Source organism: Ammospiza caudacuta, chromosome 4 (assembly GCF_027887145.1).
Source record: "Ammospiza caudacuta isolate bAmmCau1 chromosome 4, bAmmCau1.pri, whole genome shotgun sequence".
Lineage (NCBI taxonomy): Eukaryota > Metazoa > Chordata > Aves > Passeriformes > Passerellidae > Ammospiza > Ammospiza caudacuta.
This window is the reverse complement of record NC_080596.1, coordinates 7,448,143-7,467,840: the sequence shown is the minus strand read 5'-3', so window position 1 is coordinate 7,467,840 and position 19,698 is coordinate 7,448,143. Positions and strand designations below refer to the sequence as shown.

The 19,698-nt window shown below is 37.5% G+C and overlaps 1 protein-coding gene across 3 annotated transcripts in view; it reads left to right on the top strand.

Annotated features, from left to right (window-relative positions):
• TMEM131L (transmembrane 131 like) overlaps nt 1-19,698 on the top strand; it is a 79,770-nt gene that overhangs the window by 46,854 nt on the left and 13,218 nt on the right. For all 3 annotated transcript variants that reach the window (XM_058803632.1, XM_058803633.1, XM_058803634.1), the window contains 17 exons: nt 1,267-1,325; nt 1,682-1,790; nt 2,752-2,857; nt 3,499-3,652; nt 4,282-4,452; nt 4,756-4,825; nt 6,782-6,899; nt 7,474-7,615; nt 8,609-8,718; nt 10,345-10,417; nt 12,468-12,610; nt 13,227-13,369; nt 13,695-13,881; nt 14,977-15,162; nt 16,023-16,172; nt 16,722-17,335; nt 19,477-19,631. In XM_058803632.1, coding sequence (XP_058659615.1) covers nt 1,267-1,325; nt 1,682-1,790; nt 2,752-2,857; nt 3,499-3,652; nt 4,282-4,452; nt 4,756-4,825; nt 6,782-6,899; nt 7,474-7,615; nt 8,609-8,718; nt 10,345-10,417; nt 12,468-12,610; nt 13,227-13,369; nt 13,695-13,881; nt 14,977-15,162; nt 16,023-16,172; nt 16,722-17,335; nt 19,477-19,631 — 2,690 coding nt within the window. The remainder of the gene's footprint in view (nt 1-1,266; nt 1,326-1,681; nt 1,791-2,751; nt 2,858-3,498; nt 3,653-4,281; nt 4,453-4,755; nt 4,826-6,781; nt 6,900-7,473; nt 7,616-8,608; nt 8,719-10,344; nt 10,418-12,467; nt 12,611-13,226; nt 13,370-13,694; nt 13,882-14,976; nt 15,163-16,022; nt 16,173-16,721; nt 17,336-19,476; nt 19,632-19,698) is intronic.

Genomic DNA, 19,698 nt, shown 5'->3' with positions numbered 1-19,698 from the left:
CAGTCTAGTAGAATAGCTTTTTTTAGACATTTCTGCCACTTTTCCTTTCTGATTGGAGAATGAGAAACTGCTTAAGAATCCAGATTAAAATAATATTTTTTAACATACTTGTTGAAGTGGAACATGATCTTTTTGTCTTTTGAGAGATGCATTTCAAAATCTAGTCACAAAACAATAGATACAATATACACAAAACAATATCTATGAAGTGTTCTGTTTCCCTCATGCCTGTTCTGTGATGTGGTATTTCAAGAGCTGAAACTGAAATACCCACTGTAAACCTAGTTTCCCTGCCAGTGAGATGCCATGGCTTTGTTATGTTGAGTTGTGGATGTACATTTATTCTAATGCTGGTAGAAAATTGTTCCCATCTGTTCTGTCAAGGGTGCTCACTGTTAACACTTTTGATGGTTAAAGTACTAGAAGTATCTTTTAGGGCTGTTTTCTGTTAAATATAGTGCAATTATAAGTCCTGTCTGTGCTAGAGGTTGGTCCTATAAGCCTTTTGGATTAGCTGTTGGTGGGACAGCAGGTAGGCATGGTCTGCACAGGGGAACTAACCAGCTGGGAAGGCTGCAGAGGAGAAGCTGTGGGGTGTGTGGAGCTCATAATCAATACCTTGAACCCTCTTTTGGAAGCTCACACTTGCAGTCTTGCTTTCAAGCAGCTGAGCAAAGCACACACATTATTAGAAATCATGGCTGGTCAGGCAGGAGAATGTCCTTTCATGTCAGCCTGCATACACTGATTTAATGCAAGTATAAGCAAGGGCAAAAACTTAGTTACCTCCCTTGTGGAAGGACTGTAGTATGATGGTCACCTCTTACTCTGTCCTGCTGCCCTTCTTTTGGTCCTCTACATCTTCCTACTGTCCTGTGGATGGGACCATAGGTGCCAGTGACCAAAGGTGGTTCCCCAATATAGCAGTACCACCTTACCAGCAGGTGAAAGCTGTGTTACCCTTGTCTCCTGTTGCTTTAGGCAATAGTTTGCTACCTGCTGGGTAATAGACCATTCCTGATTTGAGCCCAAAGTGCTGAATCCAACTTTGCATCATTTCCTGGAGATGCTTGCATTTTAAAGCATTTTTATTTCTCTCTTGAATGTTTGCCAGCTCAAGATGTGAACAGTTCGTCCTTTTTACAAGGGTATCTGTCACACAAAGATTTTAAATTTTAAATTGGGATTGCTTCTCCTGTGAGTGTCTGACAAAACAAGTGTTTCTGTCCTTGGTGATCTTACCATGGTGTTTATTCCTTTGGACAGGTCATTCATCAGTAGATCTGTATATCATGCATTCTGGAAACAGCCTGGTGCATATACAGGTAATCGTGGGCTTCAGGAAGTCATAATTTAGGGTGGTGAATTTGATTAGGGAATTAGCTTTCTCTAATAGCAGATTGATTTTGCTGGTGGCAAATGTCACACTTCTAAGTTTTAAAGTGTGCCCAAATGTCTAGTAGGTCCTTGAGATGACATGTTGTAGTTCAGTGATGGATTATTTTTTTTTTAATATGTAAGAGCTGCTATCTTGAATAAAAATTCATGTGTTGATTTAGAAGATAAGAGAAAATGGCAGATGGTGGCATGCAAATTTGACAAGAAGATAGACTAATACAGGAGCTGCAGCACTAATAAGGGTAGTACTGCTATAAAAATAACTTGTCTTGTCTTCCTGCAGGACATACGGCAGTTGTCACAAAAATACACATCCCCTGTGGAGTTTGAGCCAGTACTGCTATCCTCATCATCTACTAACTTCACAAAAGTTGCTTCTATTTCTTGTAAAGGTACAGGTAACCCATATTTGGAGATAATATGATTAAACAGGATTTAATTGCTGAAAAAAGGGTAGTTTTTTTTCAGCAGAGACCCTGAAAGATCTCAAAATCATCTTGTCTAGACTTTGTTGAGAAAGGGGATGAATTCTTTTTGCTAATAGTTTCCACCCTTTTTTGTGTATATGTGGTTCTTCTTATGCTGGTTGAAGGCTCTAAGCTATACATACTTGAAAACGGGGCAAAAACCAGTTTCTGAAATGTTAGCTGACTTTACAATAAGCATAATTATTGAATATACTTTTTCAACATCCTTTTATGGTTTATGTGGGTTTTTTTCTGTTTAAAATATGTTTTCTAAAAGGCTATTGTGCTTGGGTGGTCATTTTCTATGACATTGCTTGGCAGGACCATTGAAGAGACTTGCCTGAAACCAGACATGTTTGTAAAAGAGCAGAGATTGGCATTTAAGCATTCCTGACTCCAGCCTGCTTCCTGTTCTGGCCACTAGACTGCAGTGTACAGACTTGAAACATTAATGAAACAGGCTGCTTTCATAATGACATTGAGACATGTTTTCCTAGGGAAAACATAGATGAATAAGAAGAAAGAAGGGACTGTTATGTTAAGTGATTCTCTTTTTCAGAGGAATTTTTCATTTGTTGAAAGAAGGCAGTGTGCTCTGATTAGTAAGAATGCTATGCCAATGACAGGTGGTTAAAATTGCTCTTCACAGCTTTATTGTGTGTGTATTTTTGAAGGTGTTTATCATTCATGAATATTTCTTATGGCAAGGTTTGAGATCTCTGAAAAAAATTGAGTCTTAGGACTCAAACAATTAGATATTTTACTCACCTGTGTGAGCATTGCACCAGCAAAGGTTGCCCTTTTTAGTGTTCTTGCAAATCTTCCCATGAAAACAATTTTGGATATGCTTGTGGCTGATGTATTCCACGTGTCTGCTCTTTCCCAGCTGCATCCTGTGACAGTGAAAGTCTTTATTCTGACAACAGCGAGAACTATCTTTTGAAAGGCACTACAACACTCAAAGCCTGTCTTTTCTGTCCTGTGATGGAAGGGTAGGTTGGCAGTGGATTTTTGTTTGTTTGTTAACATGCACTGATACTATAATAGAAATACTGTGCCTTACTTTTAAGAGATGACGTTAACTTTCTTTGTCACTCTGATTCCAAGGTCAGTGAAGAGGCTTCTTCCTATTGTTGCTATGCCATTTGCCAAATGTCACAAATTTAAAGCAGTAATTCTGTATTTTATCCCAAGAAGAATTTTAGGAGCCCGTGAAAATATGTGCTTTAGGAGCTTATATCATGTAAACGTTGCTTAGTCTATGATAAAATTTCCAGCATCTTTTTTAATGCAATGCAGAAGCTGGATAGTCTTAGAAAAAATGTGAAGTCTTTTCCTGCTTCAGTCATCTTTTGCTAATTTCATCCAGCCTGCTGTATCATAAAGCAATGGGCAATGTTGTACTATAGCATGACAAGAGGGATAGATACTTTGCATGTCTCTTTTACATGGTTCTTGTGAATTTTTACTCTCATATATCATTATTCCCAAATAAATAATTTTGTTCTTCTCTGGGAAAACTTAGAAGAGCCCCATCATACACGAATGCTGTGTTATCTTCTCTTGTGTAGGCCACTTGTGTACTCAAGGACAATAGCAGATGTATTTGTATTTTTGATGTATTTACTTATAGGTATTTTGATGTAGATCCTTCTGCAGCACTGTTTCATATAGAACCACATCATAATACTTCAGGATATTGGTCCATATGGTTTACAAACAATTTTTACTTCAGCATTGAATTGAATGAGGTCTTCATAGCCAGAGAAACAAAGAACCTAGTTAAGGTAAGCTTAATTTCTTCTTTGTACAATGTTTTGTATTTGGTTTAAAGATATGGACTTTTGACATACAAAATGGGTTCTTTGAAGAACTTTGTGTTCTTAGAACTGGTTGGAATCCATTAAAAATAAAGGTTTATGTACGTCTGTAACTATTAGGTTACTGTCTCAAGAGGCATTATTCACTGTCCAGCTTACTTTTGTATTGTTTTATTGACAACTGTTCCTTCATTTGAGTTGCAGCTACAGATGCATCAAATTACAGACCATTGCTTTGTTCTCAGAATTGTTGAATGTGTGTGTTTGTGCTCTCTAGGATTCAGCATTTCTTCATAGTGGAAGCCTTTACTGCATAGATGACCTTTAAAGCCAATGATTTACTGGCACAACTGCTTGATTCAAATCAGGCAAATCTGGTTTAGGAATAAGCACACGATATAGGCATCTAAATGGCTTTTCTTATGTTTGATATTGAGATTTGTGTACGTGCACTGTTTGGATCAGGTATGAGCTCATATGGCCATGTAGTAACAGCAAAAACACAAAAGACAAGAAAGTTCGCATTTTTCAAGGTACCAGCTGTGTCAGAATGTGCTGTAGTAATTTTAATTCAGCTGTTGTTTCATTCTTTTCAGATTCTGAACTTTGCTGAACCTCTGACTCTACCTCCAGGCTGCTGGAATGTTTTTTCTTTGAAGCTCAATGTGAAAGACACTGTAACAAATGTGCTCTCTAGTATTTGTTTGTCCACAAACGTGGGAGTGATGTTCGAAATACCTCTGCAGATATATTCGACTGTGTCCAAGGTATGGTGTTCAGCTGTGTGTGTTGAATTGTTATTATGCACTGCAAACCCAGCTGCAGCAGTGTCTGTCAGGCCAGAAATCTGTTCTTAGTCCTGAAACAAAAGCTCACTATCAGACCACTCTGTTAGACCGTTCTGAAGATTGAGAGGTTAAGTCCCCAGAGTTGAACAGCAATGGAATTATTGTTCTCTTGGCACTTAATTATCTTAATTCAAAATTCTCTTATTTGACTCTATGAAATTATGCACTGAGAAAGTGAAATTTGTTCTCTTGTTTTGTCATGTTTTTGTTTTGTTTTTCCAGCAGGGAGATCTTAATTTTGAAGCAATTGCCCACTGTGATATTCAGTGCTACTTGGGAAAGTCTGATTCAGGTAGGTTTGTCTAAGGCTTTTTTTGGCATCTGACTGGTTTTATTGTAGAAAATTCATTTTATTTAGCAGGACTTGTAATGAGAATATTGAGATTGTTCATGCAAGTACTTAGTTTTACATTTGTTTAAAAACAAATGTCCTGGGAGTATATAAATGGCTGAGGGAACTGAGTACACGGCGCACTATTTCAGACATCTAATTCCATAGCATGTGCTAAGCTATTGTTCTGTCTTGAAACATTTTTTTTTTTAATTTTAGTATTTAAGACTCTCCTATGAATTCTCATTGATGATGTATTGCCCTTTTCTTTCTTCATACGTGTTTTCTTGAGACATGTCGAAGTAGAATGGTAAAACTGTCCACTAACTCAAGTTATTAGAAAATGTGCATAACCTGGGCCCAGATCCTGGGAGTTCTTTTATGAAAACCAAACAAAAAAATTTACCAATATCTGCTTATATCTAGAGTTAAATTTGAAGGCCTCCTCTTTATCTCTTTCCCACAGCAATAATTCCATAGATTTCAGCAAATATGGTTTATCAGGCTTGTAAAACAGCATCCTTAACACTGTATCATATGAAACAGAAGGAAGGGGTCTCTTTTTTTCTGGGACTGAAGAATCCATCTCCAGATACTGTAATGCTGGGAGCTGTTTTAAGTACCTGACTAGCATTTAGCAAAATACAGCAATAGGTTTAACATGGCATGATACTGTCTAAAGAATGTTGAACCTGTTAAAAGCTGGTTCAGAATAGTGGTTTTTGCTCTCTGTGCAGTAAGGAGTTTCAGAAGGCAGCTGATAGCATAGGCTTTAAATATTTGAGCACTCTCCTGGAAAGGTTTTCAAGATGATGTTTCCTAAAATGTGTCTTTGTGTGAGGATATGAGGAAGGCGGTGGTAGTCAGTCAGATGTGAAAAGGAGAGTTGAGGTGACCAATAGAAACATGTGACTTGAACACTTACTGAGACACTTGCATGCTAAGGTCCGTATCTTAGAAGAAAATGTTTGCTTTTTTGGTTTTTTTTTTTTTTAATCTCAATGAAGGAATATGGCTAATACAACTGAATACTTGTTGCTTACTTTATTTTCATTCTAATAATACACATAATGAGATCTGTACTTACAGGTATTCTGCCTTCTGCTTTAGGATACTACTGTTTGTTAAACAGAAATGTGTAATGCATTAGCCTGGAAATACTGACCTAAAGAAATTGTAGTTAGATTATTCCAATAATCACCAATCTCAATTCATTACTTTAAACATTAAGGATTGTAAAATAAAGTACATGCACTTTCAAAATAAGTATTTTTTGTTTTCTTTTTAAAGAAGCTTTCTTTTCTAACTACTTTCTGCTGTGTGAAAATGCTTGAACCAATATGAGTGTAACTTTCTAAAATACACTAATCTTTAGACTGATGTAAAGCTTTGCAATTCATCTTAAGAATAATTTGAGAAAATTATCAGCATCTAGAAAAGAAGCTAAAATGAAAAGACTGTTTTTGCCAAACTGGGAATTGTTATGTTCCCTGCTGTGCCATGCTACTATATTTTTGAACCACTATATAGCATATTATCTTGGTACTTTACTGCCATCAGTGGACAGTACTGTGTAGACTGCTGATGACCTGGTTACTCTTCAGTGGCATCTATTAGGAATAGCAGCAATAAAAAGGTCTCACTAAAGCATACACAGCCTGTGCAATGCCCATTCTCTTGTTTGCATGTACAGTTACTTTGGTTTTGCAGATGTATTTCTTTAAACAAATCTGATATGGAAGATAATATATATATATACACCCTTGCTTATTCTCACTGTGAAGGGAAAAAGTGGGTTGGCTTTTTTGTTTTGGGTCTGGATGCTTTGCAGATACTGATTACTCATGTTCTCAAGTAGATTGATGGAAGGAGCAAATATTATCTCTGTAAAATCTGAAAAATCTATTATCCTTTCAGCAAATCTGCTTTGGCAGAAGAGTCTCTCTCTGGACCGTTCTGCCTGGGACGTGGATTCTGAGCTTGCAAGTGACCTTTATGAAAGATGGCAAAAAATAAGACGTGGGGAAGCATGCAGGTCTGTACAGAATCTGTTGAGGTTCTTCATTCAAGCCAGTAGAGTGTTGTAAGAAAGAATATTTCTGTTCTGAAGTATTCTTAATTAGAACAAAACATTCTGGACCATTTTCTACACTTAAGTTAGTTCTCTTGAAGCACATGGAGTTTCAGAGCATCCCAGACTCCCCCAGCTTTCATTTCAAGGCACTGCCAGCCACAAGTAAGCTTTTCAGCCTAAAATGTAAATAATATTCTGACTCTAGTTATCTCACCAGGGCTACCTGGCATGAAGGCAGTCCAAGCATGTTTTACCAGCTCATTTATGGAGTTGCATGAGTCCTTCATCATCAGGTTGTATAGCAGTCTTAGCAGTCTTCTCAGGGTCTTTGAATGGCTTTCATGGTTTTTAGTCCCTGGCCTACATACACAAAAGTTAGCTGTTAAGCTACAGCTTTATGGACTTTCTTTTGTAGAGACCATTTCTAAGGAAAGATAAATTCATGCAGTTACAGGTCCTGGCAAATCATCTTGTAGTTCTTTGTTTGAAAGAAAAAAAAAGAAACTAATTAAGTTTTCTGCTTTTGCCAATAAAGCAGGAGAAGTATTTTAGGATCAGCTCGCTTTACTCAGCAGAAGAACTCTGAAGAGGAATCCTTTGCCTTTTTCTTGCCACGGTTGACTACAGAGCCTGGCCTTACACTCAACTTTAATGCCACAGCTGTTAAAAGTAGCATGGTGAGGATGGTTGTTATTACACTTTTTTCTGAGTTGTGTGTTTAGCTTTTTTAAATAACAAAGTCTGTGGTTAATATTTGGTGCTGCTTACATTTTCATATTGCTTATGAACTGGTGTTTTGATCTCAGTTAAGACACTAAATTTGTATCCCTTTGGTTCTTTGGTAAGTTTCCTAGCTTGCTAGTTGTAATACTTTAGTACAAGGAGAAGAGTAAAGCAGTGTAGGTTTTAACCAACAATTTTTTGTTATTGTTAAACTTTCCTTGTGTTCATTATATAAGTTACATGTTTGTGGTAAAATAATTGAACATGGGACTAGGGATAGGGTGTGTTGTCATTAGTGATGCGTGCAAGGCTGTACAGGATGGCCTTCCTCATGCCACTGTCTTGTCTAACAGAATAATAAAACATTTATGAGAGATACAACACTTGCAGAGCAATGTATCTTCCAGCCACACTGACAGTTATTTCTTTCTTGTTTGTCAGATTTAGGTTTCTACTAACCTAGCCTAGTCCAGAGTCAGTCATATGGAAATAGTTTTCATATGCACATATTGTGAATTACCTTAATATTCCATTTGTCCTATTTAATTGTTAGTCATTACAGAAATTTTTATAACCTGCTTGCATTCAGACTTCTCTAAGAAGGGATGGCACCTCACTAACTTTCTTCTGTGCTAGAGCTTTGTTCACATCTGTCTGCATAAATCAAAATCCAAATGAAAGGATTGTTTGGGGAGTGGGGGTGGTCTGTATTTTTGTGTATGTGGTTCAAAATGCACTCTTAGCTGATTTTGCAAATTCTGACATTGTGGTGACATGTCCTGCTGTTACATGCAGTCATGTGCATGTATGATTATACTGCATTGACACAAAAGCCAGATTGAAGTCCCTTGAAAATGCAAATTGTATTGCTATTGTTGAATTATTTTACCAACCAGTTCTCAAATATGTAGTTTTTAACTCTTTCTTTTCCCCTCCAAACTATTTAGGTAAAATATTTCGTACTAAGAAACCCTTCATCCTTCCCAGTTACGTTGCAGCTTCTGCCTCTTTCTTACTACCCTGATCCCCAAGCTTCACTGAGTCTGCTGAACAAATGGTAATAACTATCTCAGGATACTGTTTTCCCTTTTAAAAGATCTTATTTGCTATGCCTTATGATTGTTACTTATTGGGTTTTATTTAGTTTTTCAAAGTGTAACTTAGATGGGGATTATGTTCTGACCCATTTTGGAAGACAGAGCCTTGTTTGGGGCAGCTCCCTGTATGGTGCATGCCTTTATGGTGTACCTCATCATTGATAAAACACAAATTTAACATGTTTTAAGCAAGTTTGTGCCTGCCAGATATATATTATAGTTGTTTATCTTCTAGTATCTGAGGCTTAGTGCAAGCTGCCCAGGTGAGGTGAAGAGCTTACAGGGTTGGGCTTGTGCATCTCCTCACAGTGCTGGTTGGTATCTATAGAGTCTGTAGACAGATCAGTGAAAAGAAGGTATCTGAACCATCCCAGAGAAGAGTTTTCTTCTTAGTCTTTTCTTAGGTAATAACCCTGGTCAAAGAGGAAATAGAAACTGGGAAGCAAAATGCAGATTCAGAGGGAGCAACCTCAGCATAAATATTTAGGGTCAGCTAAGTAAATGTTTCTGCATTGTTTTAGCCTTTCTGTTTTAGATTTGAGATGATGATCTAATGAGAAATCTAGAGGAGAGTTAGATTAATAATAAATGGATCTGGTGAGTGAGCTGAAGCTCACCAAAATAAGCCCTGTCACACTTATCTTTGAAAAAATGTTATAGTTGGTAGGTGTGTGTGGTTAGAGACAGTGGGATTACTCCTGTGCTTAGGTGTATCTTGCTTATTTGGGGTCCCAATCCCTGTGTAATTGCTTCCTTAACCTCATTCCTTTACATAGGTACATGCATGTGCATATATATGTCTTTGTATATATATGCACATTAATAACTCCATCTGTTTGCATACTAAATACTATTTCCACATAGACTCTTTCTAGTGGTTTGCAATTACATTTGCTCTGTATTTGCACACTTGTGTTTCTGCAGATCTTCTAACTTCACCAGAAATCACATCCATTAACTGGTTCTTTTTAAGCTAATGTCATAGATAGTTATGACAAGTGAGTTTTCATTCAGTGGCTGGAGGTCCATTAGTCTATAATCTATATTTTATGTGTTGGTTTTCTTATGTTGGTTTTTAATACTTAATGTCAAATGCTTATAATTTGCATTTGGACAAACAAATCAATTGTTTTAAGTGAATTTGATTTGCACATTATGTGATGGAAAATAGGAATTTGTCCCAAACAAATCATGAGCAGAAAGAGGGATTTTTGAATAAATTATATGAGATTTAATGATGATTATTTCTTAACAGTTATGTGAGCAGAAAGAGTTTCAGGGAATTTGTGTTTGTGTGGCTTAGAAATTCTATTTCTTGACTGTTATCTTTTACAATATTCTACACTGGCAGACCTAAAATGCCCAGCCATTTGTCTGTTTTCCAAATGTGTGTAATCCACATAAAACTGATTTGCAGCGTATTCTTTTGAAATGCAGACCCACATTTCCACCATATTTCACACTGCCAAAATGCAATTGTAATAGTAGTCTCTATTTAAGAATAGATGCCAGCATGTAAAAATAAGTCAAAGCAGTTCTGACAGGCTGGGTTTCAAATGCTTAACTTTTTGTTTTGGTATATTTAGGTTCGGCATAAATGTGCAAGCTATCAACTTCACAACCACCGAATTCAGGCTAATGGATGAATGTTCTCACAGGGTAAGATGGCTAATTTTGATAGAAGTGGTCTGACACACTAGAGAAGGATTTTTCTAGCTATGCTACTTCTGGGTTCTTCCCAAGAGCAATTCAAAGCAGTTTCACAGTGTTTTCTTGATTCTTCATCAGGTTTGTATCTTTGTAGTTAATTATTTTCAGGATTTGGGTCAGTTTTGAATACAGCTGTGGGGAGGAAGTACATGCATGCCTACAAGTGTGTGGATGTGCTGTTGGGGCTTCACCCTTGGCTCCAGGCTGACCATGAAGTGTCAGGCTGTGGAGTCAGTGATGTCAGGAGCAGGCTGGTTCTCTTCTCAGATCAGGGAAGTAGTGTCAGGTAGTTCATGGGAGGAGGAGCTGGGATTTCTACATATCAGCTTCATGCCATTGCAACTTCTGGATTCAGGTTTGGAGTGTCATGGTTCTCTCTGGTTCCCATTGCCTCATTTTTGAATGAGTGTGGTAGCACTTGACCATGGCACACCAGTGCTGAGCTGTGCTTAAACCCTGAGATGTTGTGTCATGGATGACAGACAAAATGCTGTATCAGGGATGCTGGCATATTCTGGTGACCAGAGTACTATCCAGAATACCCAGAGGATCTCTTCTTAAGACTTCTGGTTTGTACAAAAGGCCAGAATTAATGTATTTTCCTTGCTGTTTGGGCATACTGCAGCTTCATCTTTATTGTCCTGTATAGATACAGGTTTCTGCACGTATGCTTTAAGATCTTAATGAAATATTTGTACCTTGTAAAAAGAAAAGACTATGTTTGCTGCACTAATCAAAGCTGACCTTTCCTTTCTGGCAACAGTTATAAGAGTTGTTGTAAAAGAGAGGAGACAGCAGTTTATAAATCCTAGCCTGTAGGCACACTCTGAAAAAGGGAAGGTAGTGTAGGGGGAGGAGTGAGCTTCCACAGTCCCACACACCGTACTCTTGGCCAAATGGAAAAATAGCTGTGGATCTTCACATCAGTGTGTGCAATACATGGTTTTCATTAGGTTTGAAGAGCTAGGGGGAACATGCATGGTTAGGTAGATTTTCAGCACATATGAGACAGATCTTGCCTCGTTAACCAAATAAATAGTTGCTAATATTTAAATTTTTGCATTTGATGTCATTTTCCTAGTCATTTTATGTGCAGTGAATTGTTAGGCTCATCTTTGTAGGGAGTGACATGGGGAAGTTTGCAAACACCATACATTACTTGCTTTTAATGAATACTGATTATTAAATGCAGGTTCTGATAGTTTTTGTGCATTATTTTTCATAAAAAGACTAAGAATAAAAACATTTTGAACTGAAAATGATAGAAAAGCTGTTAGTACAACACCCATAAACTGAGAAACAACCAAGTGAGAGCCCATTTTGGAATCTTTATGGTTTTTTTGACTGCTATAGGTATCTGATCACCCCTTTCAAAGAAGGGACCTCAGTTCTGGAAGAGCAAGTTATAGGGCTATTTTCATTTTTCAAAGGCAGAAAGAATAAACAACAGTATTAAAAAAATTTACATTATTTCCAGACTAAGTGAACTTCTGGTAGTTCTGGTTTTCAATTAATATAGTTGAGAATTCTCTTTGGCTTCCTTCCAGTGACTCAAATTATCAGCATATTTACCAGCAGTCCCTTTCTCACTTCAATCAAGTTGTAAGTCATGCACTGAGGGTATAATGGTTGCCACATTTCCCTGTGCAATCAATACACTTCAGTTCTTGTGTTGTGAAGTGTTTCAGGATTTCTTGAATATGAAAGACACTATATAATTTCTTTTCCATCTGAGGAAATAAAAGCTGTTTTAAATAATGAAGTAATACATTCCTCATAATAAGTGCAGTAATATGAACTTTTGCTCAAATAAAAAAATCTTATCTGATGTTTTATGTTGTCAAAAGGAAAGACTTTGGTATAACGAGTTAGTTAGCAGTTTCTGCACCTTGCCAGAAATATTCTGTGTGGTGCTAAGTGGTGATACAGTGCTTTCTTTATTGACATCTTTAAACACACATGTTTTCTGTGAGTAAGAAATGCATTTTTTGTTTAACAGAATGCACATCAAGAGGACCTCATCAGCAAGAAATGCAGTTCTGAGATGCTTTGTTTAAGGTTACAGCCACTGGAAACCAGAAAAGTTGGTGTAATTTTTACGCCTCTTGACTACAAAAGAGTAGCTTCCCTTATTTTAATCAGGTAAGCCAAATTTTAGTTCTAAGTGAGAATCAAGCAGCTCAATGTAAAAATGAATTTGCCAAGTCCTGGCACATAGACAAATGCTCAAAATTTGAAAGTCAGAATACCTCTGGTTTAATAAAAATTGCTTAGAGTGTGTTTGTGCCTTATGTCTCAGTCATTAATTTTCTTGATATGTTGTCAGAGGGTTGTAAAATGCATGTGACTGTACTGAGGCAGTTTTGAGTTAAGACAGAAACACATTGTATGGCTTTGCTGTTTTCAACCCGACTCAATAATGATAGCAGTTATGGATCCAGTGAGTCTTTTGTGCAGCCAAACTTTGGTTACCTTTGTAGGAAAAGGGAGTTTATTAATTGAAGAAGCAACCATTTTCACTAGGTGACACAGTTGTTATCTAGTGGCACTGGTCACTAAACTTGCTCCTTTTACTGTCTGAAATTCACTAGGGGCTGGTTCTGGAGTGATCCTGTCTCTGTTTAGGAGAAAACTGTCTAGGTTTTGCTCCTGATTCTACACTTGTTATCTTGGTTTGGCACCTAGAGAGCAAAGCCATGACTTTGCAAACTTAATTTGTGCTTTAGTGGCTGACTGCTTGATTTTTATTTTATGGCAGAAACAACTTAACTGTTCTGGATGTGGTGAATGTAGAAGGCTTTGGAGCCAAAGAATTGCTTAAAGTAGGGGGAAGACTCCCAGGTGCAGGAGGATCCCTTCGGTTCAAGGTGCCAGAAGCAACACTAATGGACTGCAGACGACGTGAGTAAGGAGACACAGGTCTCTGCTTGTGCAGCTGCCTGCTTTGCTCTGCACTGGAACTCTTACAGAACAGTAATGTTACAGAAACAGAATGGTCAAGGCTGAAGAGTTTGGCCCTGAGAAGTGTAGATTCTGTTTTGTCAAAACTCTGACTGAAAATAGTTAAAAGTTTTAGAAATACACTACTGCAGAATAGTCTGTATTAGATCTTGGTCAGTTATGGGGTTTTTTTATTCAATTGTAAGTAAAAATAGCAATTTATTTATGAATGTAAGAAAATAATTTCATGCACTGTAAACTAATTGCTCTCTTTTTTTCCTTTAAGAACTGAAAGACAGCAAGCAAATTCTATCCATTACGAAGAACTTCAAAGTAGAGAATATTGGGCCTCTTCCTATAACAATTTCATCAATGAAAATCAATGGTTACAGTTGCCAAGGATATGGATTTGAAGTGTTAGACTGTCGGGAATTTTTCCTAGCTCAAAACTCATCACGAGAAATCAGCATTGTGTAAGCACTGACAAATTTGTTGACAAAATAACTGAAGTGGAAATTTGAAATAATTAATTTCAGAAACAGACACTCCAATGGCATACCACACACAAAATTTTGAATAGAAATTTAGTAAGAATTTCCCGCAGGATAACAGTAACGAATGGATTATATAATACTGGTTCTTTATATAACCCATTATTTTTAAAAAGCAGCATACATGCTTTTATCAGTGCATTATGAAGTAATAAATTAAAACTAAACAGTTGCCACAATTTTTTATTTGCTTGTTATTCTCTAAGCTTGTTCCAAGTAGCCTGACCACAATCTAGTCATGTTTTCTCAGCATTGCACATAGTCTAAAACTGATTCTTTTTAAACTATCCTTGAGTGAAAGATACTACTGTGACTTAAGCAAAAGTAAAGTTAATGTTACTGTAGTAAAGTAATTGTGGTTTCCCATACAACAGATTTACCTCTACTGATTAGAAAGGCAAGTTATACCTTCTAGCAATCAAGTAGAATACTGAGATGGGTCAGGGAAGTAGAAGAAGAGACAAATCTGGTGTTTCTTCTGCTTTCTGTATCTTTCCAGCTTTGCACGCTAGTACTACCTGGCCCTTTCTGAAATCATGCTGGCTGTATGCTGGGCAGCTGTGCTTTTGTTGATTAACCTGAGTTGATGATGTATATTGCCTTGATAAAAAGAAAACATGTCACAGTAACAAGATATTGTGAAGAGTCACAATAAAGCCACATATTTTGCCACTTTAAGATGACCTAATGCCACCTGCACAGTTTAAGCAGATAGTGGACACTTAATTTAAGTATGCTTTAAAAAATATTATTAAATAATATTATTTCATATAACTAAACTGTTATTACTGGATTAATAAATTGATAATTCATAGTAATAATGAGGCAATATTTTAGTAATTTTAAGAATGCTATTAAATTATTGGTAAATTTTATTAAATTAGTTTTCTTATTATTGTTGTTGTTGTTCCTGTTGTCATCATCGTATTGTTTGTATTTTTGTTATCAGTGTGACTTCAGAAAGTAAAATTCAGCCAAACAATGAAAAAGTAACACCACCTCTGTTTTTCCTGACAGATTCACTCCTGACTTTACATCTTCATGGGTAATTCGTGAGCTCACACTGGTGACTGCTGCTGATCTGGAGTTCCACTTCACGCTCAACGTGACTCTCCCTCACCATCTGTTACCGCTGTGTGCGGATGTGGTGCCAGGACCCAGCTGGGAAGAGTCTTTCTGGAGGCTCACTGTCCTTTTTGTAAGGTAAGGCTTTCCTCACAGCACCCCAGAGCTCCTACAAGATGCAGTGCATGTGAATGCCGTGGTGATAACACACATGGGCTGATGCATCCCTGACTGAGATCCCCCTGCACACTGTGCTGCTGCTTGTGTGGTTTGGACACTGGAAACAGTCAGAACACAAATGAAGTGACAGCAGTGACCACTTTGCCTGCTTCTAGATGCAACAGAAGAAGATTACAGGGATCTGAAAAAACAGGAATTTTTCATTCTGTTTTCCTGCTAACAAAATTTACACTGCATGATTGAGATGGTGGTTTGATGAATTAGAAAGATTTTTGCTTTGATCCATATATGTTTGATGCAATTAGTACACCATGGAGAGAGAGGATATTTTGCATCTAAATTTTTAGTTCAGAAGTATGATGGCATTTGTAGCTCATTTTATGCCAGCATTTTCTCTAGGAAAAGAAAGAAACAGTATTTAATAAATACCTAAATAATGATGATGACTATCATAAATGAACAGTGGGCTGATAGGTCATAATATGATATGATGTAAGACTACAACACAGTTACTTCTAAATTACTTTCAAGGATTATCTCTTTTAGAATGAGCTTTTTCTTTGCTCTATTTTTTTTTAAAGTTCATGACTGAGTTATTTTATCGAGCTAATGACTAGTAAGGCCTATAAGGAAAAAAAGGAAAAGAAAGTACTATTACAACTATAATTTTTAAGGCTGTATTTTGAGTTTGTCTGTCTTTTTTTGTAGAATTTACCAAAAAAATACTTGATAAGTGTATCTTGTTAGAAGCTTTTTAACCCTTTCACTGAATATTCCTGAAAGTTGTAGACACCAGTATCTGTTGTTTTCTTTGGCAGTTTGTCCCTGCTTGGAGTGATTCTGATAGCCTTCCAGCAAGCCCAGTATATTCTAGCAGAATTCATGAAATCAAGACAGAGGCCAAATCCTAGTGCTTCACCACAGCAGAACAGCAACTCTGTTGACGTAATCAGCTCTGATTCCTACAAGTAAAAATACTTTTTTTTCTTTTTTTTTCTTCTTTTCTACTGTGTTTATTGTGGAGTGGTGGTTTCTGTCTGACCCTCACTGATATTGCTGTGTGCTGGTTTAAAGTGTTCCAAGCAGCCTTTTTTAGAGAACTTCCACCTCAAACCAGGAGGAATGGAGGAACTCAGGGGTTTATTAATCTTGACTATTGTGAGTAATACATAAGGTAAAAATTGTGTGATAAAGTTAAAGGATACACCAGGTGTGACAGCCATGGAGAGAATGGAAAATGTATTGATTGTTCTCAATCTGACCCTCTTGAGTGGTCAGTCAGGCATTTACTCATTGAAGCATGTAAGTGTGTTGGAAGTCTGAGCAAATACTTAGAGTGTTGCTCAATTCTCACTGAAATCAGAATGTGCTTAGCTGGTATGGTAAATTAAAGACCTAAAGCAATTTCATGGCTTATGAATATACCCCCCCTTTCTTTTCTTACAACAATATCTCATAAAACAATTCATGATGGCTTTGTAAAGAAAAACAAATCCCTTTTTTTTTTTTCCCTCAAGGGGAAGCTGCAAGACATTTATGGATTCCTATAGTTCCTCAGATAAAGGTAAAGGGAAGGGCTTCCTGTCTGTAGGCACTTCTTCCAGCCGAAGTCAGAGTGCGGCAAAGAGAAGTCCTGCGACCTACAGCCACTCTCAGAAGAAACACAAATGTTCAGTTTACTACAGTAAGCAGAAACCAAACACAGCAGCTGGCAGTGCCATTGCAGCTGCTGATGAGAAACAGAATCAGATTGCAGAGAACCAAATCTCAGCACCAAAAGAGGACATTTGCACTGATGTTGTCAGTGAGAACTGGGTAACTCTGAAATATGCAAATGGCATAAACGTTAACAAGAATTTAACTCTTCCAGAAGACTTTCTGGGTAAAGAAGAAAGTACACTGAAAAATACAGTTCTCGTTAAAAATACTTCTTCAGAGTGTGATCTGAAGGAAGATCTTCAAACATGTATGTTTCCTAAGGAAACTAACCTTAAAACTTCAGAAAATCTAGCTGAGCTCAAAGAACAGGAGTTCTGTTCTGTGAAGATGTCCAAGAAGCTACCTGAAAGTCACTTGCCCAGAAATTCACCTCAACAACAGCCAGAACTGCAAGAAATAAGGAAAACTAGTGGTAATTTTTTCCTCAAATTCTATCAGTCTGAATTACTAAGTGAAATCTTCTGATGAGTTCACTGTGATCAGGATTTTGTCTTTTGCGTAGGACAAGGGAATTGTGGTGTTTCCTATGTGTTTACTGTGCTTTGTCTGTTTACATTCCTGAGGAAGCAGCTTACATTTAAAGTTGTTTTATAAATCGTAAATTTGCTTGGTTTACAAATTTCAAGCTTGTTGCTGTAGCATTTTAACTGCTAAAATAATTGATGTCATAGATCTGCTTATAAGACACAAATTGCCCTTGTCAGATATTCAGAAGGATCCCAGTTTGCTATTTTCAGGTCCACTGAAAATACGGTGGTTGAATCACCAAGCAAGCACATTCAGAAGCAGATATTCAGAACTCCTCCGATAAAACCACCCAAAATAAGGAAAACTTTATCAGGATAGTGTGAACTTTTATTGTGTAAGAATCTGCAAATCAGTGTTTTCCACAGTAATTGCATAGCTGTATTTTTTTAATCTTGTTTTTCTTTTTTTGAAATTGTGGGGCTAGGCTGCCTGGGAAGTCTCACCTCTTAGCTTCACAATTCAAAATTTTAAGAACAGCAGAAGTACACCTGGGAGAAATCAAAAGCAGGATAGGAGAATGTATCCTCTGGAAGCTTGGCTTTACTGAGGCACTTGGCAAAGTAATTGAATGGTGAAAACTGGCATTTGCTGTAGCTGTGGCAGTTTATTTAGGGAATGAGCCATCAGAGAGGGATTTCAGGCCCTGCTGTCTTGTGTAGTTGCTACCATGGGCTTGTTGCTTCTTGTGTTGTTACCTGTGAGCTATAACAGATACAAGCGTGCAAGCTCAGGTGAAGGCAAGATATTTTCACTCATTCTTACAAGGTATTTTGAGATACATTTTGAATATGAGTATTTTGAGGTATTTGTCATATGCTCCTAAAATGCATTGTTGCTTATTCTTTGCTTTGAATGAGGAGATAATTCATTATATTCAGTAGTAAAGCACTAAAGGTAATCTCTCTTGTTGTCTATTAGCAGTTGTGGCTTTCTGCACTATCCGGCATGTGATATTTCTGTGTTTCAAGACATTTAGTAGGATGTGTTAAGTCTAAAAAGTACCATGTTGCAGTGTTTGTACTTTGATTATCATTACAGACCTGGTTTTGTGCAAACAGGGAGTTCAGGACCTCAGGTACTCACATGTTTGTATGCTGGAGAGCAGCAGAGCATTCTTTAGAGCTCTGGCACTCTCCCTCACCTGGTGTTTCATTCACATGTGCTCCTTTTGCAGTCCTCATGGCTGCCTGTTCCCCTCCAGAGGAGAGCTGGTATCTGACTCAGAGCTGGGATGTTGTGCTTGGTTGGCAGGAAACTGTAAAAACATTTGGGTGCGCTTTTCCCAGTTGAGAAGGCCACTTCAGTTCAGTAAATGATGACATTTCTCACACAGAGCAGCTGAAAGCCTTGGTAGCAGACCACTGCGGATGTAGTGCAGTCTCTGAGATACCTGGAACCAATCAGAGGCAAAGTGAATTTTGTCCTGTCCTGGCCCAGGCAGAGCAATGTGACTCAGCTGAGCTAGTTGTTGAGGCAGGCTTCCTCTTGAATCTTTCATCGTTTGGACTCTTAGATCAAAGTAATTCTTCTTCCTCATAAGCCTCTCAAGTAAAAGAACATTTAGTATGGAACCCATGCTAAAGAAAGGATGACTTCCCTTTGTCTTCACAGTGAATGCAGAGGACACTTCTGAGGTGTCAAGCACCAAGTAAAGGCTGCCCTTTCTCCCTACTCAGCTTGCAGGGGTTTTTTCCTCTTTGTTTTTTAACCCAATGTTCTCTAGCTTCAAATTCTACCAAGTAGCTCAAATTCAGATGAGATGAGCAGGACTTGTGTAATCTTCGTATGCACTGGGAGTGGTGTGCTCATGACCATGAACCAGCACAAAGCTACTTTTTGCAGCTGCTGTAAGAGTTTTTACATTGTATTAGCTTTTGGTTTTAAAATTTTCCAGTATCATCAGCCTAGACATTAGTCTCCTGTGTTTTGGAAAGCAATACAAAGCTGTTTTTAAAGAAAGGTATGTGGTTATGACTGAGAGCCCCTTCTCTTCCCATACAAACAGTTGTTATTGTTTAATTGTAGGGAATAGCCAGCAAGTGCCTCTCAGGAATGAAACAGAAAACTGTGAGACTTCAAAAAAGCAGATCAACCTAAAGCCTTCCACAGAGAAAAAGATTAGTAAGGGACCCAAGGAAGAGACTCCATGCTGTGCAAAAGAGGAGATTACTTCTTCTGAGGTTGGTATTGTGATCTTTCTCCTTTTCAAATTTGAAATTCTCTTTTTATAGTTTATGTACATATATA